The sequence below is a fragment of the Salarias fasciatus genome, assembly GCF_902148845.1.
Source record: "Salarias fasciatus chromosome 7 unlocalized genomic scaffold, fSalaFa1.1 super_scaffold_4, whole genome shotgun sequence".
NCBI lineage: Eukaryota > Metazoa > Chordata > Actinopteri > Blenniiformes > Blenniidae > Salarias > Salarias fasciatus.
Genome location: NW_021941229.1, coordinates 21,428,325 through 21,453,828, shown reverse-complemented (window position 1 = coordinate 21,453,828; position 25,504 = coordinate 21,428,325). Strand labels below are relative to the sequence as shown.

Here is a 25,504-nt window from a genome sequence, read left to right as displayed (position 1 = left end):
TATTTTTTTTTCCTTTGCTTATTACTCACAATGAAGAAAGTCAATCAAAAAAACCAAAAAACGTGTATATGTATATATATATATATAATTATTTTAAATTGATTTTCCTTTGCTTTTGGGGCCATGATACACTTGAAAGATTTGAATTTTAAGTCTTTTTTTAACTAAAGTATTGCAAAAATAAAATTTTAAGATCAGGAGTAAGAGGGAGGAGATGAGTTTACATTGACTGGATGCCAACACAACTGACCACCAGCACATGGCGTCTTTCAAACCTTAAAAATTATTTTTTTAAAAAAAGACACCGGTAAAGAAATGAGCCGTTTAAATCGAAGTGACCTTTGAACCTGACGTCATATCCATGACAACCACAGCGCCCCCTCCGTGCGCCGCATGCTGTTTGTTTTGGCTAGCGCTTTTATCAGCGTGGCCCTTTTATTTCGCTTTCCGTCGCGGTCGGCGTCGCAGGGGAATATCTGCGGAATGAAGCCGAAGAAGCGACAGGTTTCCCTGTGCCTGCTGCTGCTGCTCTGCCTCGGCGGGACCACCACCACGGAGGCTATCGAGCCCATTAGCACCACCATCGCCGTGGGCATGGCCGCGGCTCTCACCGGCTTTTTAGCCACTTATCAGAACATCTTCTACACTTTCCACGAGTGCTGCCGAACCGAGTGGATAGCTTTCAACAAAACAGGTAAACATGATAAATTGTATTTTGTTATTTTTTTTTAAACTCAAACAAGTGATAACGTCCTGCTTTAGGAGAGAAGCAACAGTTGTGATGCGATAAACTAGACTCGAAACTTGACTAGCTTGAATCTCTTGGAAACACTGTACAGTTTGTGCGTTGTTCTTCCATTTTTAACATTTAAAAAAAAATGTGAGTCCCCGTTGAATTGTGTGGATTGTTTGTCACGTGATCGTGACGTATGCGGAAGTTCCCCGTTGTTCTGGAGGTGGAAATGTGGCAGCCCCAACAGTTACCGCGGTTTTTCCTTTTTAGCACAGTATTATGATCATCGTACTGCATCAAATTCGGTTTATTTCAGCAATTACGCCCTTTCGAAGATGAAACTTGCACACATAATTTTGCTGGTTACCGCCTTTTCGTCGAGCAGCGTGCTGGTTCGCGCGTTTGATCCCATCACAACAACGGTGGTTGTCGGGATCGGTGCGACTCTCGGGCGGACGATCTATAATTATTTACGGGAAAGTTGCGATCCAAAATGGATATCCTTCAACGCGACTGGTGAGAAAATGTCCATGTGTTGAGGATGTATCAAACTGCACTAGAAGCTAAGATCTGACTGTTTTGTCTTGAAAATCTGCGAAATCACTAATGCTTGAGTGGTAGGTGTTGCTACCCCAATCGAAACCTTTGCTGGAGAGTAAAATGTAAGAGCCTCAACTTGAGAGAAACAGAAAGCTTTGTTTAGCTCCTGGCGGTCACAATGGCGTTTTATCTCTAGTTGAAGGCCATAAAATCTGATTAAATCTACTATTATATCTGAAAGTAGTCGTTTGATCAACAAATTCTCAATTCTGTAAACAAATATCCTGGTGTGTCAACTTCTTAGTGATTAACTGACACCAGCACGGATAATAATACAGCTTTGTCAAGCAAGATGCAATGAAATATAGCATGATGCGTATTATTGAATGGTTTACGAATTCTTCCAGCTGTTTTTGTGGCGTTTTAGTTGACACCTTGTCTTACTACTATATTACTACACGCCTCCCCTTAATCCACTACCACACAATGTAAGTACACCTGTACAGTGTGATGTGAACAAGAAGAACAGCGCTGCATGTTCAGTTCATACTTGATATTGTCAGACCGGTTTCCATGGAGCGTGTTTATTTTTGAAGTAGTTTTTCAAAGTGTCTGTGTCCAGGATGGGCTGTGAGATTCAGTTTCAGTTTTTGTACATTAAACATTGTTTAGGCATCGGTTTCCACCTGAAATCATCAGTCCGTTTTTGTCGAAGCTCACCCAGTGAATGAGAGGAAAACACAGCAGTGAATATAGAAGGATTTGTCACAGTTCAGGGATTCGAGCAAAGCTTTTTGAGTCACATGTCTGCGGCGGCTGATCCAGCTGACTTTCTGCTGTGGCCTCTCTGCAGGTCTCCGGGCCGACCTGGACAGTAAACTGTTCGGGCAGCACATCGCGTCCCGCATCATCTTCAAAGCCCTGAATGGATTCTTGAACAACGAGAACCCAAAGAAGCCCCTGGTGCTCTCTCTGCACGGGTGGACCGGCACCGGGAAGAACTTTGTCAGCAAGATGATCGCCGAAAACATCTACAGGGAGGGAATGGACAGCAAATTTGTGCACGTTTTCACATCTACGCTTCACTTCCCACATCTAAGTCACAACATCACCTACAAGGTATTTATTTGATCCTGAATTGAAGCATGCTGACTGCTCCGTTGAAGTTGCTGCTATCGACAGGTCCCGCTTGAAAATGAGACCTGTATAAATGAAGATTTGCACAAAAAAAGAAAAAGTTTCTGCTGCTTCCTCTCAGGCTCAGCTGCAGCAGTGGATCAAAGGCAACGTGTCCAACTGTGAACGCTCCTTGTTCATCTTTGACGAGATGGACAAGATGCAGCCCGGCCTGATAGACAGCATCAAGCCTTATCTGGACTACTATGACAAGCTGGACGGAGTGTCTTACAGGAAATCCATTTTCATCTTTCTCAGGTTGAAAGTTTTATTTATTTGTGAAAAGTGACATTCAGCAGTCTTGGTGCTTTCCTCCCAGCTAAAGGAAAAATATCTATCTGATTAGGTTTAATTGAACCATAGATTGATCTCTTCATTTGAATCTGAAAGAACTTTTTCTTGATTGTCATTGGAGTGTCCTAATACTGAGATGATGAGTATAAAAGCGAGATTAAAAACGGGAGCTGTATCAAATTTGTTGTTATTCCTGTAGAGGAGGAAAGGAGGCAACTGTATGAACACCAGTTTATGAAAACGCTGAAAATTTGACTTAAAAAAATTCATCGTATTGCTGTACATGAAATCATAACTTGTATCATTTCTGCATTCTTGCATAAATATTAATGCACTGCTTATTTGGTTCCGAAACAAAGCCTTACTTTTATAGCAACACTAATGGAAAATAACAATTAAATAAGAACTGCATGTGTTTTCCTGTGTTGGATGTATATATAACATTGTGGATGAAAAGAATTTACTTTTTATCCATTCACTGCTGTTAGTTCCCACAGAGAATAAAATTTCATTTTTAAGTATTCCACTGTAGCTATCTTAAAATGTCAAAATGAAAAGTGTTCTTTAAATAAACTCGTAACATTTGTTCCTCCTGTTCTGACACGCCACCTCTTCCTCCAACAGCAACGCCGGAGGGGAGAGCATCACTGAGACGGCTCTGGATTTCTGGAAAGCAGGACGAGGCCGCGAAGAGATCGAGCTCAAAGATGTAGAGACGGCGCTGTCTCTGTCCGTCTTCAACAACAACAAAAGTGAGTGTCGCTCACGCGCATGCCAGCGGCAGCGTTTCTTTCACACGCCGGTTCTCGTGTGTTTGCGTGTGTGTGACGGATCATTCATCTCCTCCCTCAGGCGGCTTTTTCCACACCAGCTTGATCGACAAGAACCTGGTGGACTTCTTCGTGCCGTTCCTGCCTCTGGAGTACCAGCACGTGGTGCAGTGCGTGATGGCCGGGATGAGGGACCGGGACATGGACCCGGACGCCGACGTGGCAGACCAGGTGGCCCGGGACCTGGTCTACTTCCCCAAGTCGGAGCGGGTGTTCTCCGTCAAAGGCTGCAAGACGATAGACAGCAAGTTGGACTACTACACATAAAGTCCGCCTGTGGCGACTGTCAGTCACTCTGAGCACTTTTTTAATAAAGACAAACACTCTCAGGCCAAATGACTGAAGAGAGCAGGTGGGTCCGAGTGGCGAGGTTTCTCTGTGTGGCCTCCAGCCGTGGGAATGGTGTCGGGAAGCCTTCTCACTTCCACCCAGCGAAGGAGAGATTTAAAAAAAAAAAAAAAAAAAACTTAATTGGATTACAGTGTGACTCTTTGTAACTGATTGAGGATCTCCGGCTGCTTTTACTCTGCGAGCGCCTCAGAGATGGATCCGTTTCCCTGAGTCGGGCACTCCACGTCGGCGTCGTGCTTTCTGGAAACAACCATCTCTGATTTTTCGTTTTATAATGTTTACTGTTTTTTTTTTAACACTCAAAACCAATTTTTGTGGCTCGGATAGGTCATCATAGCAGAGTCTGTTATTCATAATTTGTATAATGAAGTCCTGTACGGTTTCATTTTAATTTGGGCAAAATCAAACATGAGCAATATACTCGGTGATATAAAAGTAACATGTTGTGGATATGAATGTGATTTTAATCTGACTGGATGAAGAAGTGCAAACCTTTGTTTCAATTTTTAAAATGCTAGTAGTTTAAAGTATTTTTGTGATTGTCTGGTTTTTAAAAAGTGAAGGCTGTAGTATGTTTAGGTCTTACTGACTCAGAGAAAGACACACAGACTCCGGAGCGTTGTCCCTGGGGGAAACGGTCCGTGACGGCTTCACATCAGGCTTTAAACACTTGAGAAAAACAGCAGCAGCACTCTTAACGGCAGACTGTGAAGTAAATGTTGAAGGCTGACATGGACGAGCTGTAAACGCAACCTGAAGAGGAAATAAAAACATGAAATTTTCCTGCTCCTCACTGACTGCTTTCTGTTCCACAGGTGACAATCACACAATGCAACATGTTCTTAGATTTTGAAGTGTTTTACCTTAAAGCTAAATTATTGCTGCTCGTGATCAATTGTCTTCAATCAGTCGGGGAAAAATGTGGCATTAAGAGATCGAAACAAGTTACATAACTATCAAATCACTTGTTAAACATGACTGATCAAAGTGCAGCGCTTGGTTGGTTCAAGAGCGAAATGAGAGAGTGTGAAACGGCTGGAACTTCACAGCCAAAAACCTTTTTAAAATTTAGTAAAAACATTTGATATAAATATTTGAGGTAGTGTTTTTCTTCTGGCGATGCTGGAGGCAGCAGCCTGAAGACACAAGACGGGTCTCACATTAAACATTGCAGCTGTTTGTTCAGGGCTGTGAATTCTAATCAGTATGATTAATGTAAATATGATGACCGTCTAAAATGGTGAGTAATGGAGTGTTAAACATCAGGGAAACTATAATCAGCTGTGTTCAAAAGCATCTTGAAATACCTCCAGTCCCAGAATGCCTCAGTGGTTCTCCTGAAATCCCAACAGTTAAAAGGTCGATGAACAGAAAAGCAAATACTGTTCATCATGAAGTAGCTTTTTTTTTCTTCATACTTTATGTAACTTTATTCCAGTGCAGTTGTAATTACTAAACACTCGTTAGGTAATAATCTGAGAAATGTACTTTGTGTTCAGCACTTTATAAACATGGATTGGATTGCTCAACTCAAGTAATGTAACTATACTTGGATAAAAATCACTTTTTTTTTTTTTTTTTACTTATAATTGAATACATTCATTAAATGGGAGCCAGAAGTGCTCTGGACTGATTTAATCTATTTGGATCATCAGTCAGGAACTATGTCCCACTTCCAAGTGTCGGGCATCTTTTACTGCTTTACGGTTTTTATTGCATCAACAGTTCACAAGAAAGCCAGTCCAACTTTTAAACAAAGGTTCATAACAACTTTATTCATCAACAGCAATCAGCCCATTTCTTTCCCGTTGAGTGTCTTCTTACAAAAAAAAAAAAAAAAGTGGTGTCTGGTGTTCCTGCAGGCCACGCTCCTCACATCTTTGATGTAATAAACACTCTTAAGATAAATTAAGAGTCAGCGGCACCATTAGAGAGTCTCATACAAGCAGGACTGCGTTGATGCAGCCGTCGTTCTCCGGGTTATTTGTCACCTGGGCGTATTTACCTGAGAAACAGGAAAGATTGATTGGCTACAGATCGGAGAGGAGCATCAGAGTGAAGGACTGACGGAGAATCTGACTCACCCCAGATGACCTTTCCTCCCTGTGTGACCAGGCCCAGCTCGCTGACGTTCACTTCCACCACGGTTCCTTTGGTGATGACTCCCAGAGACGTGTAGAGAGGCGACGAAGGGTTCTTCTTCACGCCCAGGATGGGGAGGCAGAATGTGGCTTTCAGCTCCGGGTGTGTGACGTGAGCCTTTTTAAATCGCAAACCCTGAAACAGGAGAAGGATTAGGAGTTACACAAGTTCTGGATGTAATCTGAAAAAAAGGAAAACGGCAACGTTTATGTCTGATTTTCTGGATGAGGGCAGCACAGCTCTCTCACCATGGGTCTGATGAAACGCTCATATTTCGGAGGTTTACGAGTGAAGCCGTCGCCGACAAAGCAGACTTTTGTGACCATTCTTTTCCAGGCTTTCTTCTGTCTCTTTCCAGTCCGGATGACTTTCAGCACCTCTGTCTCTCCTTGGGCGCGGACCTTTGGCAGCGGCACCTCCCATTTACCCTGAAGGAAAGATTGACATTACGTTTAAATCTTTGACACTTCCACTTTCTTAAGACCAGCAAAAGGTTTTCTCTGTACTTACAGCTTTCTCTTTCCTCTTCTGTTTGATCATATTTGAGAGGACCTTGGCGCGGGACTGTCCCTCTCTGTCCAGCAGGTAAGCTGGCACGGCTCCCTCGGGGGTCTTGTCGTCATTCTTCTGCTTGGTCTTCCTCTGTTCGTGCATTTTGATGCTGCAAAAACACAAAGAAGACTCGTAACGCACACAGTTTGTGAATCATCTTTGGAAAACCGGCCGGGATGAATTCCTCACGTCTTCTTCATCTGGATCTTCTCTGCGTGTCTCTGTTTGTGGTATAGTTTGGCCTTCAAGCCGATCAGCTTCTTGGCTTTGTGAGAGCGCTCGTGGGCCTCACGGCTCTCCTTCTTCCTTTTCCTTTCATGGTGGTCCAGGCGGTAGCCGTGCCGCTTGCGGTGTAACTCAATGTGCTCGTTCTGGGGCTATGAAAGAAGAAAAAACAAAATCACACACTATTCACTGAAACATGAGATACATATTCAAACACAAGTGCTGCAGTAAAAGGTTTTATCTGTCATATATGTCATGAAAATGTCCATATTTCCATGAAACCAAACAATTAGAACCAAAATTGACAACATTCTCAACATGTAACCAATTTTAATGAGATCTTCTGGTGCAACATCGAGTGAAATGTCAAAAATATGCTGTTAACCTGACAGCATGGCTTTGAGCAAAGACGTAGTTCGCATTTATGCTCTGTCAGCTCTGTCTGAAATGTATTTAAAAAACATGTGTTCTCTTTGATAAATGTACGATATGCTTGGTGGTTTTTGCAGGACAGATTGGAGCCTCTTTCAGGCCGGTTTCGGTCCACAGACCTTATGTTTATCACTTCTACTTTAAATTAATAAAACAATGGTGTTTACAATGATTATGTGCAATTGTCTTTCAACAGGATCAACAGTGTTTCATTATATACGTTATTGAACTTTCCAAAAATGATTTGAAATTTCCTAAACGGATTAGGTTATTATTATATTAGTAGATTAATAAATACCTAACTTTTACTCAATTATGAACAACAAACAAGTATCAACTAAATGAGGCCTGCTAGCCATAAGATATATCATGTCAATTACCTGTTCAATATTTTTGTTTCGTTTATTGATCCAAATAGATTTACATGTGGATCAAATCGTGTGACTAGTGACCAAGAACTTCAAATAGCTTTTCTAGCAGTAATCACATGAGAAATCCTGAATTTCGACAACCCGTAATCTTGATTTAAATGCACTTCAGGTGACATTTGAGACTAGTTCAAGGTTAAAATTTGAATATAAGGACAGCAAACACACACAGGTACAAGTCCATACATGTCCGTAGCAAGATGGCTTATAAATCATTTATAACGTGGATAAAATGTGTTGCCTTAACAGCAAGAAATGTTATGAACTGAAGAGACACGGAAATTAAGTGTACTGATCACAGACAGCTAAAAGTAAATAAAGCTGGAAAAACAAACAGAGACGAGCAGCCACATGTGAACCACAGCTAATGCTAATACTAAACAATAAACTGACCCGCTGAGCCAAAAGACGCCATTTATAAAACCAATTTCTTACCATTTTTGTAGTTCAGACGTTTACAGTTGTAGTGAATCCTTCTCAGGTGTTTATAGCTGTTAAATAACGTGAAATTTCGATGTTTTTAGCTTCAGGCTCGGGATTTTCCGATGTTATTTTCCCCGTGGCCGATACTTAGAGGAAGTCCGTCACATAAAGCGTCCGACTTTGGCTTAATGGAATTATTAACTTCACACAGAGAGACATCGTGTAAGAAAATTACACCTTTAAAAATAAATTCATATATTTCAAGATTGATATTCAATTAAAGTACATGAAAAATACTTCATAGACTATCTTGGGTTCATACGCGTGTTTCGGATAACCTGGTTTCCCTGCTAACTACTGGTCCCCTACTTCCTGTATTTGTCAAGGGCTGTTTTAACTTCTAACCGGAAGTCCGCCGGTCAGTGGGTGTTTAAAAATGGCGCCACCCGCTGTCAGTTTAGAGTTATCTCTGGGTGAGGAGTACAGTATGAACGAGCTCTGGTCTCGCTTTTCCTGGTCATTATCTTTGTGAGATTGGCAGACGTTAATATGACTTTGCTTTGTGTTGTCAGCACGCACGGTCTGGAAATAACCTCACGTCGCAGCAGTGTTTTCGCGCGCTTGGTCGGCAGAGTGAGGTGCGTTTGTTTACCTCCACCTTTGCGGATTTGGAGTGTTTGAGAGCGAGTTTGGCTATCACTCGTGTAAAATTTCACTGAATACTGAAATAAGAATGTGCTTCGTCGTACAGTTTCACGGTGCATGAAGTGTTGCACCCGTCGCGCTCGTCTGTTGATTTGGGACGGGACCGCTGCACGTGACGCTGAAGTCAGTAGGACACCAACTAACATGGTAACCAATCAATCTAAAACAGCGGAACTATATGTACGATACCTAAAGTGTCCCCGGGATTTATTTTGCGGCTGTACCGTAAAGCGTGACTTCAGAGAGTTACATATGTGATGGTTTTTCATTTATTCGTTGATTCATTTCAGGATAAAATCAAAATCAACCCTCTGGTTAGAGATACTCCGTTGTTGCACATTGAGGTATATCCTGAAAATGAAGTCTGTATCCACGAGGACGTGACTGACATTGCACCAGACTCGAACATGACACTCATGAAGGAGAGATGATCCAAAACAGCATGATCTGGGTAAGATCAGCATCTGGAGGGAGTCCGGTCAGGTTTTGCAGACTTAATAATAGTCCTGTTGTTGACAGGGGAGGTTTTTATCAGCTGGGCTGCAGAGCTGCAGGTGCAGAGTGAGATGTCCTGTCCAGAGACACTACAGCTTCCTTCCAGGTAGGTGGTCTTTGTTGGTCCACTGAAAAAACAAAACCATGAGCTAATGATAATAATCCGTAATAAACCGATGAGCCACTTATCAAGAAATTCCAACACATCAGATCAACAAAACTAACTTCTGTGAATGATTTGTTTATTTCCTTTTAGCAATTATTTTATGTCTTGAACTCTAATTTATTTGATCTCAATTACAGTTAAAGCAACATAGAATATGTTATATGTAGAATAAAATGTATGAAGTATTTTTTTAAGGGAATCTCTTGGATTAAATAATCATAATTGTTTTCCTGTTCTCCATCACAGATGATGTCAAATCCCTGCGGGCTGTTGTCAACCCAGATGTCTCCAAGTAAGTAGCTACAGTTCCTTGCACTTTTTAAGAATGATTATTTTCTTTCAGATCTGTTTTGTGATCCTCGTTAAGTTGCGATCTCTCTCTCTGCAGGATCAGAAACATCGGCATCATGGCCCACATTGATGCCGGAAAGACGACAACCACGGAGCGGATGCTATACTACTCTGGCTACACCCGAGCCCTGGGAGGTTGGCAGGAAAACAACAACATGCACACATAAGCAAATCTTCCTATACCACTTCCTGTTTGATCATTTCTTTTGTCCGTTTTCCTTTCTCTGTTGTTTCAGATGTGGACGACGGGGACACGGTCACCGATTTTATGGCTCAGGAGCGAGAGCGCGGCATCACCATTCAGTCCGCGGCGGTCACATTTGACTGGAAAAACCACAGAATAAATCTTATAGACACTCCAGGTCACATTTTCCGCCAAAGCATCCTTGTGAGGAATGAATCATGACAAGCAGCCGCTGAAGTGGGACTCTGTGATTGCAGGACACGTTGACTTCACCCTGGAGGTGGAGCGGGCGCTGCGCGTCCTTGACGGGGCTGTCGCGGTGTTTGATGCCTCTGCTGGCGTCGAGGTCAGTCCGGCGCATTTTTTTCAAAGGCGTCATCCTTCACTGGAGAATTAGTTTTGGCCTTGTCATAAATAGCTTCTGTTGCCTTTAAAACACCGACAGGCCCAGACTCTGACCGTGTGGAGACAAGCAGAGAAGCATCACATCCCTTGTGTTTGTTTCCTGAACAAGATGGACAAGCCGACTGCCAAGTGAGTGCCTGATAACACACACACACACCCACACACACACACACGCACACCAAGTTTTCCTTTTCTTTTACAAAACTCATCAGGAAAATGTTTTTATTCCCACAGCCTGAGTTTCTCCATTGAGAGCATAAAACAGAAGTTAAAAGCCAATCCGGTTCTCCTGCAGGTACGCCTTGATTTACAACCAATATGAGGAAAAGTGTTTCTATGATGGAAAACTCTACTAAATGTGACGGCATTTTTTATACTTATTGTGCTGATTGAAACAGAAATTAATAGACAAAAGTGCGCGTTTTATAAAATAATGTGAGTGTCATCATGTACTTTAAATATGTCCCGGATGCTGTTCCATAGATCCCTGTAGGCAGCGGGAAATCCTTCACCGGTGTGGTGGACTTGCTGACCAATCAGAAGCTGATCTGGAAGCTGAAATCTCAGCGAGACGACGGACGAGGGTTTGAAGTCAAATCTCTCGGCCCGGCGGACGATCCGGAGCTGCTGCAGGTGGTCGGCGAGGCCAGAACGGCTTTGATCGAGCAGGTAAAAGTCACGGAACAGAGAACTCTGTATTTAAAATAATAATAATAATTAACAAATCTCTTATGTTTCTTGGTTTTAAACTGCACAGGTTGCTGATCTGGATGATGCATTTGCGGAGCTGCTCCTCACCGATTTCAGCGATAACTTTGACGCCGTTCCCGCCATCAGAGTAGGTTTTCCTCCACCTCTCGGTCAGACTCGTGAACACAGACACTCAGCCGTTCTGCTCGTGCCGCCCCAGCTGCAGGAGGCCGTCCGGCGGGTGACGCTGGCCCGGAAGGGCGTCCCGGTGCTCTGCGGCAGCTCTCTGAGAAACAAAGGCGTTCAGCCCCTTCTGGACGCCATCACCGCCTACCTGCCGGCTCCCAGCGAACGCCACCACGACCTGGTGTGAGTACAGGCTTCAGTCTGCAGTCAGGTCACGTCGGAGAACAAGATTTCACAAGATTGTTTGTCATTGATCATAATTTAGATATATATTTCAATTTTAAGGTAAATTATGTTTGTTTATTCTTTTATTAATTAGACTGTGCAGAAGTGTAGCTCAGGAGAAAACTGCAGTTTTTCTCAATTAGTCAAAAAATATAAGAATTGTAAAACAATATTGTCTCATTAAAAACATTTTATCAAAAACTGAGAAAATAAGACACATTCTCCACATTAATCGAATGTGCTGCAGCATATTGGGGGAAAAAAAACACAAGGACTGTTGCACAGTGACTAAACTAATTATTGTTTTCTGACCTCTGGCTGTGTTATTAACCCATCAACCCACAGGAAGTGGTACAAGGACGACCTGTGTGCGCTGGCCTTCAAGGTCCTCCATGACAAGCAGCGCGGCCCGCTGGTGTTTCTCCGGATCTACTCCGGGACTCTGAAGTCTCAGACGGCCGTGCACAACATCAACAGGAACAACACGTGCGTGCATATCGTAAAGTCGGCGTCTCAAAATAGTCGTGATCGATCGCACGGCGCTCAGACCTCATTCTGTTTGCAGTGAGAGGATGAGCAGGCTGCTGGTGCCCTTCGCTGATCAGCATGTAGAAATCCCCTCCATGCCTGCAGGGAACATTGCGCTGACTGTGGGACTGAAGCAGGTCCAACCTCTTTAATTTTTTATTTATTTATTTATTTATTTTTTGTTCTGACTAAATCGTTCTGGTGTTTTTAAGAAGTTGTCGTTGTTTCCTCCCTCTGCAGACAGTCACAGGGGACACCATCGTTTCATCCAAGGCTGCAGCGGCCGCCGCAGCCAGAAGAGCTCGGAGCGACGGCGGGACGGGAAAGAAGCGCGGAGAAGAGGCCGGCGTCGTCCTCTCGGGGGTGGAGGTCCCCGATCCCGTCTTCTTCTGCACCATCGAGCCGCCCACCATGGCCAAACAGGCCGGTGAGTGACCGGAGCTGAACTGACCCAGGATCTGCTGTGCAGGAGATACGTATTATATGAACTTATCAAGCATTACATGGTCTTTACGCTTGATGTTTACAGCCTTCACTTTCTGTTATCTGTTGTTATTGAATAGAAACATTTTGTTGAGCTGTTTTTAGAATTTGTGGGGAAAAAAAAAATTCCAGATAATCTGAAGTCGGCCAATAATATTAATGACATTTACAGAAGTAAATCTGTGATTTCTCTTCATGTAGTTTAATGTTAAATTGTTAGGAGTCAGTCTTCATTTACTTGTTTATTCATTTATTTATCTTGATCATTATTTTAACCTGAATATTTCAGTTCAGCTTTTTTAAATGCTTGCCAATTAAAAAAAAGAAACTTGTACTCAAGTATTACCTTTTTTCTTTCTTTTAATAATTGAATTACTCTGGTTGTGTCTGCTTTCAGTAATTTATTCAACCTGTTTGACTTTATCGCCACAAAAAATATACACATTTGTGTGTGTTTTTTTAATGTGTGTGAGTATCTGAAAATGTGTGTGTACTTATTTAATGTGGATTTTAGTGTATAAGTTTTAATTTTTTCCACCTTGAGCAACAGTTCATTCTGATGCTCTGAATTCCGTCAGCTGTCTGACAGACCCTTTATTGAATGTTTATTTCTACTAACATATTGACGCGCTTCGCTCTCCGACAGATCTGGAGAACGCGCTCACGTGTCTCCAGAGGGAAGACCCCAGCCTCAAAGTGAGAGTTGACCCCGACTCCGGGCAGGTAATGGCTTCATTGGATTATCCTCGGCTCTCTCTAAACCTGCCAAACTGAGCGTCTGTCACTCTGCGCCCTCAGACCGTCTTGTGCGGGATGGGAGAGCTGCACATCGAGATCATCCACGACCGGATCAGGAGGGAGTACGGCATCGAGACTCACCTGGGACCCCTGCAGGTGGCTTACAGAGAGACCATTCTCCAGGAGGCCCGGACCTCGGGTACGACAAACGGCATTAGAGCCGCGTTGCAAAACCTCCTGAGAGCAGGTTGAGCTCTGCAAGCATCAGCACCTGGAGCAGAGGTTATTGCAATAAAGTTTGTTTTGGATGCAGACACGCTGGACCGTACTGTCGGGGGGAGGAGACACGTCGTGACTGTGGAGCTGAGCGTCAGGCCCGAGGTCGCGACCTCCGCCGGGGCGTCGTGCGACGTGGCGTTCACGGACGAGCTGCAGGGACAGCTGTCTCCAGACATGAGAGAGGCAGTGGAGAACGGAGTGCAGAGCTCATACCTTCAAGGTGATCGCACTCTCCACGCAGCCACCCTCGGTTTAGAAGAGGGGAAATAGACGTCTTGACTATTGATGACCCTCCATTGGAACACAACAGATCTAAAAATTAAGACTTAATTACTTCTGTAGTTGTGTGCAATCTGGATATAAGCACACATATTTTGAGATTTAAATTAGACCTTTAGACATAACTGGGGACTTAAGAGAGCCCTGACATTATGTTCTTTACAAGTCTATGTAAACTTTTGATGCACAGTCCCCAATAAGTCTGGTCACTTTGCCATTTTGTAGAAACAGCTGACTTTTAATTAATCCATTGGTTTTAGAAATGGCTCGTATAAAAGCTGAAACCCTCCCAAATTATAATATACTAAAAGAAATTTTCCTCACTGAAGAAAGATTCATCATTTAATGAACACAGAAAGGTCAGATCTTTTTCAAGACAAAAGTTTTGTCTCCTACAGAGAGTAACGTGAAAATTGAACAAATAGTTTACTTCAAATACAAAAATATGTTGCAATATGTTGTGAAATTAAGTCGTGGTGCTGCGAGATGTGTTTTTAATATCTTGTATGACTTCCAGCTTGATGGAACAATGTGATGGAGCGCCATCCTGCTGCAAAATCTAACCCTTTCTATGGTTGGGAATCTCAGATTCAGCTTGTCTGGGATAGAATGGAAGAGGAAGCATGTTCATTAAATGATAAATCGTTAACACTTGAAGCACCCGGTATAACACATTATAAGTAGTTATAAACACTCATACATGTTCACAATGCTTTATAACTCACTATACAGCACTATACAGCATAGGATTAGGATTAGGGTTAGGTCCTGGCATTGTGTTTATAACTATAGCAACAAGTGTTATAATGGCTTTATAATACTTTAGAAATGTACTTATGTGTCATACAGGGGGGCTTCAAATAAAGTGTTACCGATAAATCTTAAGTGAAGCCAATTTATTTCAGTATATTAAACTGGGAGGGTTTTAGCTTTCATATGAGCCAACGGGATAATTAAGTCAGGTTATAAGCTGTTTCTATAAAATGGATTAGTGACCAGACTTTGTCAGGGACTGTACAGCATTTCAGTTTTTACAGCGTCAGGACCGTCTCCTTTTCTTATTTTCCAGTTTAATACATCATAGCTGTTGTGCTAAAGCCGTTTAGAGTGCTGTGAGAAATGAAAACCTGAAATATATTATTACATATTCCTGAAATCCTGTATGAGGCGGCTGTGTGACCGCGTGTTCTGTCATTATAGTCCTGTTACTGAGAAACACAGGTGTGTGTTGTGCAGGTAACATTTTGGTTCTAGGTCATGTGTTGATCTGTTTACATGCTGGTATCTGTCAGGTGACTGTGCTGCTTGTAAAACCTGAGGAGTTTATCTACACAGCTCTCTGTACAGACATATCGGTGAGGAGCAAAAGATAAAACATGACAGGAGAGACGTGAAGAGGCTTTTGATTGAGGAGCAGCAGGTCCACTCTGCAGACTGAGTTTGCCACCATATTGTTTCTTTTATTTTAAATGTAAAGGATCCCGATATCACAGGACATCCTGCAGTTCTTAAATGTTCTGATTGCTGCGTCTCCAGGTCCGCTGCTGGGCTACCCCATCCAGGGCGTGTCCACGCTGATTCAAAGCGTGTCCACCGAAGCGGGGACGTCCCCCGCCATGGTCTCCGCCTGCGTGTCTCGCTGCATGCTGAAGGTGAGCGGTTATCGTCGTCGCCGTTTCTCTTGACCGCCGCTACTCGCCGGTCTCACAGCTCTGCTCCTCCGTGCGCAGGCCTTCAGGCTCGCCGGCGGGAAGCTGCTGGAGCCGCTCATGTCTCTGGAGGTCACCGTCTCGGAGGACCGCCTCAGCGCCGTGCTGGCCGACCTGGCCCAGAGACGGGGGACCGTCAGGGACATCCAGAGTCGCCATGACGACAAGGTGCTGCTCGCAACCGTGCCTCTGGCGGAGATGATGGTGAGATGACGCTCATTCGTTTTCAGATGATTTGCATTGCCATTTTTTTTTCCAATTTATGATGGATATGCAGCTATGGATAGGAAAATAAGCATTTTTACATTTGTAAAAACACTATAAAGCTCGTACACCTGTTTTTACTCTACAGGGTTACTCCACCGTGCTGCGCACAGTGACGTCGGGCAACGCCACCTTTTCCCTGGAGCTGGACACGTACGAGGCCATGAACCCTCAGGAGCAGAGCAGCCTCCTGAAGAGAAGAGCCGGCCTGCTGTGAACGACGAGACCAAGAGCCCTCAAGCAGAGACTCAACTGTTCCAGGACTCAGACCAGAGTATAACTACAACCAGATAAAGACAGTTTATTTAATGTGTGTTTTCCTGCTGTCTCGTTTTTCAATAATGTAAAAAATAAAAAAAGACACCATGCATACTTAATCATTACCAATTTAATGGTATTTTAGCATAGAAACATTAAAAAGAAAAAAAAAAACAGTGCAATTGAAACTTAAATGTCTTGACATGACATTAAAAGCGACTGAGGGTTTTGTTAAGTGGCGTTGTTCAAAAACAATAAGGCAGTCTTACTGTACATCTGTTCAAAATCTCTAGGAAAAGCAGTTCAGCACTTGATTTTCACAGTTCTGTAAAAATATATATCCTGTAGTTGATAGTGTATGGATTGACTTCCCTTTCTCCCTCCGGTGGCCTGCTCCAGGCCTACAGTCGCTTCTCATACAGCTTTGTATTCCCGTGGACAGTAGCTGGAGAACAGCGGCTCAGCGGGAATCCCACGCCTAGGAGAGGAAATTTACATGAGCTGCGGTTAGACTTTGAACTCCATCACTAACTCCAACATGGTGCTTGGTTATTGGTGTGGAAATGGAAGAAGGAAGCTTCTGATACTTACTCCACCAAACGGCAGCGATGTGCAGACAGCCTGCTGTAGGCGTCATTGATGTCGGTCACGTTTTGATGGCTCCACAGCCGCTCTGCTACGGCGCTGGCACGAGGCCTGAGCAGCAAAATGGCAGGAGTGATTTTTTTTTTTTTAATGCAAAGTAAAAGAAAAAACCTTGACATGCTGTATTAATTGTCAATGTTACAATTAAGATCTGTGAAACACATTCAGCCGCGATTTTCTACAGAAGTATCACTTTGATTTAAGAGACAAGTTAAGATGGCTTGTTTTGATCAAGAGTCGGCCGTTGTGGCCTCAGGAAGTCATAAAAGGCAGCGATAAGAGAAACAGGAATGGTGAGTCTCACCACAGTCTGGGTGTGAGGTTGGTAGCGTCCACATATTCTCCCCACATACAGGCTTCTCCACCAATCACAAGCTTCTTCTGTTGCTCAGTTCCTGTATGAAAGTGTAATATTTGATTTTTAAGTCAGAGTAATTTTGCCCTGGACATGAGCGAAGAATAAAACATGATTAATGTGACTGAAATTCAATGTAATAAAACACCGAGTCTATTCAGCAGGCCTACACATGTTGACACAGGAGTCAAAAGCTCCATGAAAATTTCAGAAGTAGGTTAAGAGGTGAATTGTAATCTGAGTCGGAAATGAAAGACACCAATAAAACATATTTACACCGGTGGGGCAAAGTCCCACGCTTGTTTAACTACGGAGCAGTAATGACCCATTAAAGAGCGACATAAAGGGAGGAGGAGAGACGACAGAAACAGGTCTTTGTTGTATTTAAATGCAGACACGAACCATTGAAACTCCGCGGGTCAGCTTTGTAAGCGTCATGCCAGTCCTGGCCATAGGAGATATGGTTCAGGTACCAGGGAGTGGACAGCAGGGTCTGGTACCCTGAAGACGTTACTCTTGCCATCTCGTGCTGGTATTGCTGCTGGTTTCCTTTCCAAATGTGGATAAGTGTGTCTGCTTTCAGCTACAGAGTGCACACAAACACACATACACAAACACACACACGTAAAGTAGTGATGAGGTGAGAGGGAGAGATGTTAGGAAGAGGAAGGAACAGACACCAATGTTAGAGGAATTTACCGAAAAAACTGGTTTGTTTTGTTCCTCAGATGCTGGCAGATAAACCCATGTTTATCTCCAACCTTTGACCCTGAGGACATGCATTCAGTCTAATCACGATGACACGGTCGCTTGTTTTCAATCACCAGGGCCAAGTTGTAGAAAGTGAAACCCATCGAACCACCAACCCCGCAGCCTCATGTTCACTTTAAACCTGCTCTAGACTCGATTTTCAATGGGTACGCCTGCTGAATAAAACCCAGTGTTTCCCTTCAATTCAACCTTTATTTTATTATTATTTTTTTTTAATAGGAGGACTAACCGTTGAAGTTGAGCGGCTCAACCTTGTAGTATTTCTGCCAGTCCTGTCCGTAGCTAATGTAATCTAGGTACCATGGGGCGGAGAGGATGGTGGTGTACCCCGAAGCCGTCACTTTGCTCAGCTCTTCATTACTCCCGCCACCGATCCACACATGCACTACGGTGTCTGGCTTCAGCTGAAATCGGTAAAAAAGCCAAGCTGCCACAGTCAGATTAGAAAGCACACCAGCTGTGAAGGGAGCAGTTTGAAATTCTGGGTTTATTTCATTGTTTTGCCAAAGAAAGCGATGAGTTAAATATGAAGCAGCCAGTTAGTTGAGCATGGATCGGGTAAACTGCTGGCTCATGAAAGTAAAAAAAAAAAAAAAAAAAAAAAAGAATACTTTGACCAGCAGCCAAAAAACAATTCAGGAACAAGTTCTTAAATCAAATTTGATCAAAGTAGCTAGGTTAGTCAATTCATTTGTGTCTAATCTTAAAAACCAAAAAAAGAGGATCAAATTTTGGTTTTAAAAAAGGTTAAAAGAGTGTTCTGGCAGTAGTTTTAATAAAAGCAAGATTCATATATTAGTATAAAATGTGCATGGGGCGAAAGTAGTGGCCTATTGTTCAGCATTCAAATAAAATCAAAATCTGATCCGACTGTCAGCAAAAAAAAAAAAAAAAAGATTTCCCAAAATTTCAAACTGTCATTAAACAAATGCAAAACAAATCTAAACAATATATGGTGGCCCAGAAGGGTCAACACAAAAGCTCACGTAAAAATCACACCACAAATAAAGTGGAGATCTGTCATGGAGGGCCAGACTTCCAAGAGACTGGTTTTTCTTAATAAAATATTTAGACAGCAAGTTAGAAATATTAAACTTCATAAATAAAATATCACTTATCTGGTACATCTAACTTCTCAGACTTGTTGGATTGTCACAGGGTTATACAGTTGTCTAGCTGCTGTAGCACGGTCATGACCCCTCTGGGCCACCGTCAAAATACCCACTCAGCACTGAAAAGGCTCAACTGCTTGGCGGAGAGCAGAATTACACTTTGGCATCATTTAATTTTCTGAAGTACTGAGGAGAGAAATGAGGAGGATCCCACCTTGACCCCGTTGTCAAAGACCTCCTGCCAGATCATGTAGCCCTTCTTTGTAGACGTGACGATATCCAGAAGTCTGTCAGATTTTGAAAGAACAAAAAAAAAAAAAAAAAAAAAAGTTAGAACCACTCGAAACTTAGAGTACTTCATATTTGAGAAACAAGAGTTAAATAAGAAGGAAACCTCTGGATGTAGAATGATTCCAGCTTGCTGTAGTCGTGTCCGAAGCCGTGGTCCTCCATGAACTTCTGGATGTCCGGGTTGGATCTCCTACAGAGCAAAACCCAGTTCAACGTCACAGCCACGAGTTCATTATTCACTAATTAGTTCTGCAGCCGGTGAACAAATAGCAAAAGGAAAGACAACCTACAAATAAAGTCACACTACAGAACGTCTGATCGGCATCCTTTTAATTCTGCCTTTTGGTCTCAGGTGTCTGTTCTGGAGCAGAGCGACTGTTTAGGGTCAGACCTCAATCACTGGCCTCATTTTAGGCAGATTAGTATTGTCCTAGTTGCTAAATCCACTTAGGAGCAATATGTTTTTTTTGTTTGTTTGTCTTACCAGCATGTGAAGTCCACCTCATCTCCTCCCAGGTGAACATAGGCGTCGGGGAACACGCTGCTGATCTCCTTAAAGAACTGAGTCATGAAGTCGTAGGTTGTGTTCAGGATGGGGTTCACCGGTCCGAAGGACCCGGAGGGTTTGCTTCCAGAGTAGCAAGGCGTGAGCAGATTCGCTTGGCCTGTCAGGGAAAGAAACAGCTGTTATCCCCAAATTCAAGACACAGAACTACTGCAACACTAAAAGCATGTAAAAGGTGGAAAATATCAAATGCATGCATGTTGAATTAATAGAATTAAGCTACAACTACACTATTCGTTATTTTCATTAAATTAGCAGCCACTATACTTGTATGTCCTTCTGAGAGAAAAGGATTTGGGAACAAGTAAGAAAGATTTGTTTCATTGACTACTGCCATCACGGACCTTTTCCCCAGGACTGTGTGTGTCCTGGAGTGTCGAACTCGGGGATGACGCGAATGCCTCTCAGCCGGGCGAACTCGATCACCATCTTCACGTCAGCAGGCGTGTACACGTGGGTGTACGGGTGGTATGCGCCCTGGCAACATGTTTAAAGCACAAATCTTCAATTTAAAAACAAAAAACAAACAAAAAGAATCACAAAAGAAGCCAGTGTGTTTGAGTCCTCTCGCAGACCTTCTGGCTCAGATTTGGGAAAGTGCGGCTCAGGTACGGGAAAGACGGATCGTCGACGATGTGCCAGTGGAAGACGTTGTATTTGTTCATCGCCATCGTTTCCTGGAACATCAGGTTAAAAACAAAAATTTTAAAGCAAAGTAAATGCAATAGTAAAGACAAAAATTCATAAGAAAGTACTGCTCCTGTACCAGAGTGGTCAGGATGGCTTTAACGGGAAGGTAATGTCGGGAGGTGTCCAGCAAAATGCCTCTGTGTGCAAATCTGGGGAAGTCCTTGATTTTTGTGGCGTTGATGTTTTTCTGAAAAGATAATGGGGACAAAATCAGTTGGGACATAGCTCTACTCAAAAGGCATAACGAAACGTTGAGAGACAAACTATCCTTACAGCTCCAAATTCATCTTCATACACCAGCTGGCTGAAAGTTTCGAGTCCTGCAATCCAAAAGTGAAAAACCTGTATGTGCTATGAATGTATTTCTATAGCATGGAGTATAAAACACCTTAAAGTGATATAACTGTTGCACAGATAGTTAATAATAAATTTAATATATCATCATCCTACCACGCAGGGCTCCCCAGACCTTCGGAGCTACCAGGAGAGCAAACGGCTGATCCACCGCCAGTTCATCTGCAGAGAACAAGAGTTTTGCATTTCATGTGCATTTCCAGTGTTGCTGTCGAAGCTTGGTAAATTGCCATTATGGTAGCTAAGTCAGGGTCTTAAGGAGAGCTTTAAGCATTGACTGTACTAATCCCATTATTTGTTGTCCAGGTAATCTGTAGGTTCGCTGGAAATTCATGAGCATGAATGGCTTGTTTGGTGGGGAAGTGACAACAAACGCAAGGTGAACAACATTCTTGTTAAGTGCTGCACAAAATATTATAAAATTATCACTATCAATTTAAACATGCACAATATACATGTAACAAAAAGTCTAAATGCAGTGTTCCAAGCTCTGCAAATAAAAAATGAAATATTGTAAATATATAAGAAAAGTTAAGTGACTCATAAAACGTTTTGTAATTATTTGAAAAACTATGCATCCACAGAGTAAATATACATTTGAATGCACAATAAAAGATCATTGAATGAGCATCAAAATGTGGAGTTTTAAGGTTTTCTTAGCCGTAGTAAACCAAAACGGCAAAAAAGGCAAACAATAAGAACAAAAGCATATTTAAAATGAATGTGCTGAACTATAAAAAGTATTGAGATCTATATACTTAAATAAAAGTATTGGATATGACATTCAATTAAAAATAAAGTTCAGACATTATCAGTGCAAGCCCTGCATAAAAATGGCATTTAGTATCTGAACACTATCACCAAATTGAACAAATTTAACTGATTCTATATAAAATATATTATTATAGAGTAAACACACACAGTTTGATAATAATAACAACAAGTAGTATCTAACATACCATATTTTAAAGAAAAAAATCAAACCAGGAATACATCCTAAAATGAATGCGCATGTGTTTGCAAACTATGCAACCCAAATTCCTGCAGAGAAAAATGTTCACGAAGTACTTGCATTTGTAGATACACAAAGCCTATCTAAACTGAAACGTGGCGCTCTGCGCATGTGCGACAAACAATGGTGATATTTTATGAATGAGGAAGAAGACAGACTCACATGACTCGTCAGAGGTGATACTGGGGTAGCCGTCGCACTCCGAGTCAACTGATGTGACCCACACCTGCAGCTCTGTCAGCTCCGAGAGGCCTGGCCTCCCGTTTTTACCAAACTCCTGCTTTCTGGCAACACCAAACATGTATTCAAAATACCTGCAGAGACACAGAGAAAATTAAACCAGTCCCTGAATGCACCGCGATAGTGCGCTTTGAAAACCGAACAGCGGCTCGTGTTTGTAAACAAACCGTGTATAAAAACCAGCTCTTACTTTCTGTAAGCATTCTGCAGGATGTTGCAGCTCGGACCAGCTGAAGACTGTTTGGAGTCGACAATTCTGAAAGTGGAGCTGCTCAACTTGAACGATGTCTCTGCGATGTTCACTTCCTGCGGCAGAGGCCACAGAGAGCCGTATTTTGACGTCTGCGCCGCCGACGGAGCCTCCTCGTCCACGTCGTTGAACTGCAGCCCCCGGCAGAGGCCGAGACACAGACACAGGCCCGCGAACTTCAGGACGAGGAGCATGTTTACACAGAGGAAAAGTCACAAGACTTCAGCAGGCGGGTGGCAGCAGGTCTATGTGAGCGGCGAGGAGGGGGCGTGGCTTAGGATGCGGAAGTCCGTTTCAGGGGGATTTAAAGGGGCCGCAACATTTTGTGCAACAAGTTGTAGGACAAGACTCGACATCGACATACTTTACTAACTTATTAAGACGACGGAACACAACATTTGCAGATTATCATCTAAGACATCTGAGATATAAATCATGCCGGACAGGCCCACCAGGAAATAGTTTTCAAGCTGATGATTTCATTTACATTTTTCAACTGCATCATAGCATTCCAACTCATGATATCTATTTTGTCAAGACAATGATTAAATGGGAAAAAAAGATTAAATTCTCTTCAACTGTCTTCAGCTGGGGGCTGCGAAGTGTTCTAATTGGACAGGGGAGCGACCGTGATGTACTTACGCCTACTGGAAGTAAACAATAATCATAAAACAACAAGAGAATTACACTAGGGGCGGGCATGGATATGGAGGCATCATCATAGCTGCACTGGTCCAAACTAATAGCCATGCATCATACAGAAATCTTTTTCCAGTTTTATTCCAGCCCTCCTCCTCCTTAGACACTGTGAAAACTACAAAAAATGTTTGCAAAACATCTCTTTTGTTTTTAAAGTCTCTCACAAAATGTCTGGCAAAGAATGTTCAGCATTTATACAGGTCTCAACATATATTACCGTAACATCAGGAAACATTCAATTGTCCATTCCAGGACTCATTCAACATTATGAACACATGTAACACCATATTAATCTACAAAATAAAAGTTACTTTATGCGCCTCCTGGACCATGTAGAAAGTCAGTATTTTGCGGCCGTATACACTCACACTTTAGTCATGTTGGTGTTCAGCTGTTTAGTCCTCTTGGCGCTCTCTGCCGCCATACTGACACCCACTAATGCCACACATGTGACCTCTGAACTCACACATGTGTGACCTATCCCATGGATCAAATTAATTTAACTTTACATATGGAACAACACATTCTTTAATCCAATAATATTTCTAAAAGGTGATGTATTTTAAAATCAATTTTTATTTTTTTCAAATAAATTTCAGCAAAAAAGTGTTTTAGACAGTTACACAAGGCTTCCTTTAGCAGAAGGAAGTTGTCCTGCAGCACCAGGTTATGGTGAACTACACACTCACTCCCTCCGGCTCACTGGTCCAGTAGATCAGCAGAGCGGGTTTGGAGGCCACCACAGGATGTACAACAGGAAGCCACTTGTCAGAGAGCTTACGTTTTCCCCTTGATGCCTTTGTTTGCCAATAGCACCTGGTCACTGAGAGACAGAGGTTGACCTTTGACCTGTCTGTTGTACTGGCTACAGGGTCTCTGCTCAAAGCTTGCAAAGCTAACTGGGATGACCGAACCTACAGCCATAAAGCCAAAGTCAGTAATCCACAGGCACCAACATTTTCCAACAAGTCCTTCAACTCAAACGAGCACAGTCGTGAATTCATGCCTCCGGTCACAAAGGTACATACCCTGATTTCCCCTAGTGTCATTAAGTAATAAAGTTACTCCCTTTCAACCTAGGAAATTTAAATTTGAGTGTTGCTCTGAAGGAATCTGGAGCCGACGTTTCACCATAGAAGTGATCATAAATTGATCAGTTTTCAACTTCTAGTTTATTATAAACATCAGACATGGAAGACACACAGACATAAACAGAACGAAATGAACTCATAAACTGTTCAGACGGATTGAGATTTTTACTGAGAGAATTGGTTTCAGGGTCGATATTGTACTTGATTGTTATTGATATTATGATTGCATGATTATCATCATTATTATATTGCATTGTTTTATATAAATTCTATAATCACTATTATTATTGCTATTATCTTTTAATCATCACAATATTGCTGTTTCCATATTAATTATTTTATTATATTTTATTTTGATTCATACTGAGTTCCAACATGATAAATACTATAAACAGGAAAGCCTCAGATGCAACATCTGTCTCACTAAAACCATCTTCATATCAACAAACTACTATAACTAGAAAATATTTGTTCATTGATGATGTTTTCTTCTGGCCATGGTGTCCAGCATCAGTGTCTCTTATCCAGATTTAGTCTGATCTCCTTCCAATCTTCTTCCCAGCATCTTCTTTTGGTCAGGTTTAGCATCCACTGAAGTCAGCCACCTTTGGGAAAAATAAAATTAAAAAAAAAACCTTAAACATAGAAAATAAAATATGTGAAAGCTCAAAATGTATCAGAATCAATAATGTGATGATTTCATGTCAACTTTGCGATTGATAATTTTCATGGTTTGTTACAAAACATGATCAGTAGGACTAAGCAATTTGTGTATTTAATGTATTTCAGCAAAAAGAGGTTCTCAAGTTAGTTATTTAACCAGTAAGCAGCTGTAAGCAATAATTGAACGATGTGAAGTGAGCTGTATTTTCTGTGAAGAACCTGGAGGCAGAGTGGAGAGATTCAATCGGTCCCATCTGGATTTATTTGACTATTTAACAACCACCTCTCTCCATGTTATTCTTTATATACACTTTGCCAGTGAGAAGTTATTCCACGTTGTCTGGTTTAATTAGAACATCCACAAAAGGGACAAAAAAATCCGGCATCTTTTCCAATTATATTGTACTGGATTTTGTTTTTAAACATCCAAGCATCCTGTGTCATAGCCACACGTGCGACGTTTTTAGCAAATCAAACCGTTTGAAAATCTGTGGAAAATTCAGTGAATAATTCCACTTTAACCCCTTAAGATGAAAGAAAGCCTCTCGCCTCCTCCACCTCGGTAAGATGGCGGCGCTTTAGGCACGCCTCTCGACCCTTAGCGAGGTGGGGAAGTGTGACGTCACTACCGCAAAGAATCTTGGGTTAAGAGTCAGTCGGACGGCCTGTTTGCATGCTACTATGCGGCGGAGAGA

At 42.3% G+C, this 25,504-nt stretch overlaps 4 protein-coding genes across 8 annotated transcripts; 2 read left to right on the top strand and 2 right to left on the bottom strand.

The window, feature by feature from the left end:
* Positions 1–377: 377 nt before the first annotated feature.
* Positions 378–4,061, top strand: tor1 (torsin family 1). Of its 2 annotated transcripts, none has more exons than XM_030085420.1 (5): positions 378–694; positions 2,127–2,392; positions 2,532–2,707; positions 3,368–3,495; positions 3,596–4,061. In XM_030085420.1, exons 1-5 carry the CDS (start codon positions 394–396, stop codon positions 3,838–3,840), a joined length of 1,116 nt encoding a protein of 371 aa, XP_029941280.1. In that variant the 5' UTR covers positions 378–393; the 3' UTR covers positions 3,841–4,061. The 2 variants fall into 2 exon arrangements, with proteins under 2 accessions (XP_029941280.1, XP_029941281.1); XM_030085421.1 differs by lacking the exon at positions 378–694 and adding an exon at positions 947–1,249.
* Positions 4,062–5,675: 1,614 nt separating this feature from the next.
* On the bottom strand, positions 5,676–8,308 carry nsa2 (NSA2 ribosome biogenesis homolog (S. cerevisiae)). Its single transcript, XM_030085512.1, has 6 exons — positions 8,139–8,308; positions 6,808–6,995; positions 6,577–6,727; positions 6,315–6,494; positions 6,009–6,201; positions 5,676–5,929 (listed from the first exon to the last, which is right to left on the bottom strand). Exons 1-6 carry the CDS (start codon positions 8,139–8,141, stop codon positions 5,862–5,864), a joined length of 783 nt encoding a protein of 260 aa, XP_029941372.1. The 5' UTR covers positions 8,142–8,308; the 3' UTR covers positions 5,676–5,861.
* A 323-nt stretch (positions 8,309–8,631) lies between these two features.
* gfm2 (GTP dependent ribosome recycling factor mitochondrial 2) lies at positions 8,632–16,359 on the top strand. 3 transcript variants are annotated; one of them, XM_030084874.1, is made up of 22 exons: positions 8,632–8,764; positions 8,878–8,978; positions 9,122–9,282; positions 9,351–9,432; positions 9,739–9,784; positions 9,881–9,978; positions 10,080–10,205; positions 10,285–10,373; positions 10,473–10,561; positions 10,667–10,727; positions 10,916–11,101; positions 11,190–11,270; positions 11,343–11,491; positions 11,879–12,019; positions 12,099–12,198; positions 12,302–12,488; positions 13,191–13,267; positions 13,343–13,481; positions 13,596–13,781; positions 15,377–15,492; positions 15,571–15,753; positions 15,902–16,359. In XM_030084874.1, the coding sequence occupies exons 3-22, from the start codon at positions 9,259–9,261 to the stop codon at positions 16,028–16,030; spliced, it is 2,289 nt and encodes a 762-aa protein (XP_029940734.1). In that variant the 5' UTR covers positions 8,632–8,764; positions 8,878–8,978; positions 9,122–9,258; the 3' UTR covers positions 16,031–16,359. The 3 variants fall into 3 exon arrangements, with proteins under 3 accessions (XP_029940734.1, XP_029940732.1, XP_029940733.1); XM_030084872.1 differs by having other exon boundaries at positions 9,860–9,978; XM_030084873.1 differs by lacking the exons at positions 8,632–8,764; positions 8,878–8,978 and having other exon boundaries at positions 9,061–9,282; positions 9,860–9,978.
* On the bottom strand, positions 16,182–22,614 carry hexb (hexosaminidase B (beta polypeptide)). Of its 2 annotated transcripts, none has more exons than XM_030084876.1 (14): positions 22,297–22,614; positions 22,029–22,180; positions 20,951–21,016; positions 20,774–20,820; positions 20,577–20,687; positions 20,386–20,487; positions 20,155–20,287; positions 19,730–19,910; positions 19,349–19,435; positions 19,169–19,241; positions 18,072–18,246; positions 17,021–17,111; positions 16,663–16,767; positions 16,182–16,549 (listed from the first exon to the last, which is right to left on the bottom strand). In XM_030084876.1, exons 1-14 carry the CDS (start codon positions 22,548–22,550, stop codon positions 16,486–16,488), a joined length of 1,641 nt encoding a protein of 546 aa, XP_029940736.1. In that variant the 5' UTR covers positions 22,551–22,614; the 3' UTR covers positions 16,182–16,485. The 2 variants fall into 2 exon arrangements, with proteins under 2 accessions (XP_029940736.1, XP_029940735.1); XM_030084875.1 differs by lacking the exon at positions 18,072–18,246 and adding an exon at positions 17,474–17,654 and having other exon boundaries at positions 22,297–22,613.
* Between the last annotated feature and the right edge of the window lie 2,890 nt (positions 22,615–25,504).

What these genes read in the sequence shown, in the direction of transcription:
- gfm2 (XM_030084872.1), top strand. Translation starts at nt 9,259, where the DNA reads ATGATCCAAAACAGCATGATCTGG. An exon ending in ACACTACAGCTTCCTTCCAG is followed by an intron (nt 9,433 to 9,738) that starts GTAGGTGGTCTT and finishes TCTCCATCACAG; the next exon opens with ATGATGTCAAATCCCTGCGG. An exon ending in CACCATGGCCAAACAGGCCG is followed by an intron (nt 12,489 to 13,190) that starts GTGAGTGACCGG and finishes GCTCTCCGACAG; the next exon opens with ATCTGGAGAACGCGCTCACG.
- hexb (XM_030084875.1), bottom strand. Translation starts at nt 22,550, where the DNA reads ATGCTCCTCGTCCTGAAGTTCGCGGGCCTGTGTCTGTGTCTCGGCCTC. An exon ending in GAGGTGGACTTCACATGCTG is followed by an intron (nt 19,436 to 19,729) that starts GTAAGACAAACA and finishes TTTGCTCTGTAG; the next exon opens with GAGATCCAACCCGGACATCC. An exon ending in TGACCCGCGGAGTTTCAATG is followed by an intron (nt 17,112 to 17,473) that starts GTTCGTGTCTGC and finishes ACTTTCATACAG; the next exon opens with GAACTGAGCAACAGAAGAAG.
- tor1 (XM_030085420.1), top strand. Translation starts at nt 394, where the DNA reads ATGCTGTTTGTTTTGGCTAGCGCTTTTATCAGCGTGGCCCTTTTATTT. An exon ending in GTCACAACATCACCTACAAG is followed by an intron (nt 2,393 to 2,531) that starts GTATTTATTTGA and finishes GCTTCCTCTCAG; the next exon opens with GCTCAGCTGCAGCAGTGGAT. An exon ending in CGTCTTCAACAACAACAAAA is followed by an intron (nt 3,496 to 3,595) that starts GTGAGTGTCGCT and finishes CTCCTCCCTCAG; the next exon opens with GCGGCTTTTTCCACACCAGC.
- nsa2 (XM_030085512.1), bottom strand. An exon ending in AAGATCCAGATGAAGAAGAC is followed by an intron (nt 6,728 to 6,807) that starts GTGAGGAATTCA and finishes GTGTTTTTGCAG; the next exon opens with CATCAAAATGCACGAACAGA. An exon ending in AGCGTTTCATCAGACCCATG is followed by an intron (nt 6,202 to 6,314) that starts GTGAGAGAGCTG and finishes CTCCTGTTTCAG; the next exon opens with GGTTTGCGATTTAAAAAGGC.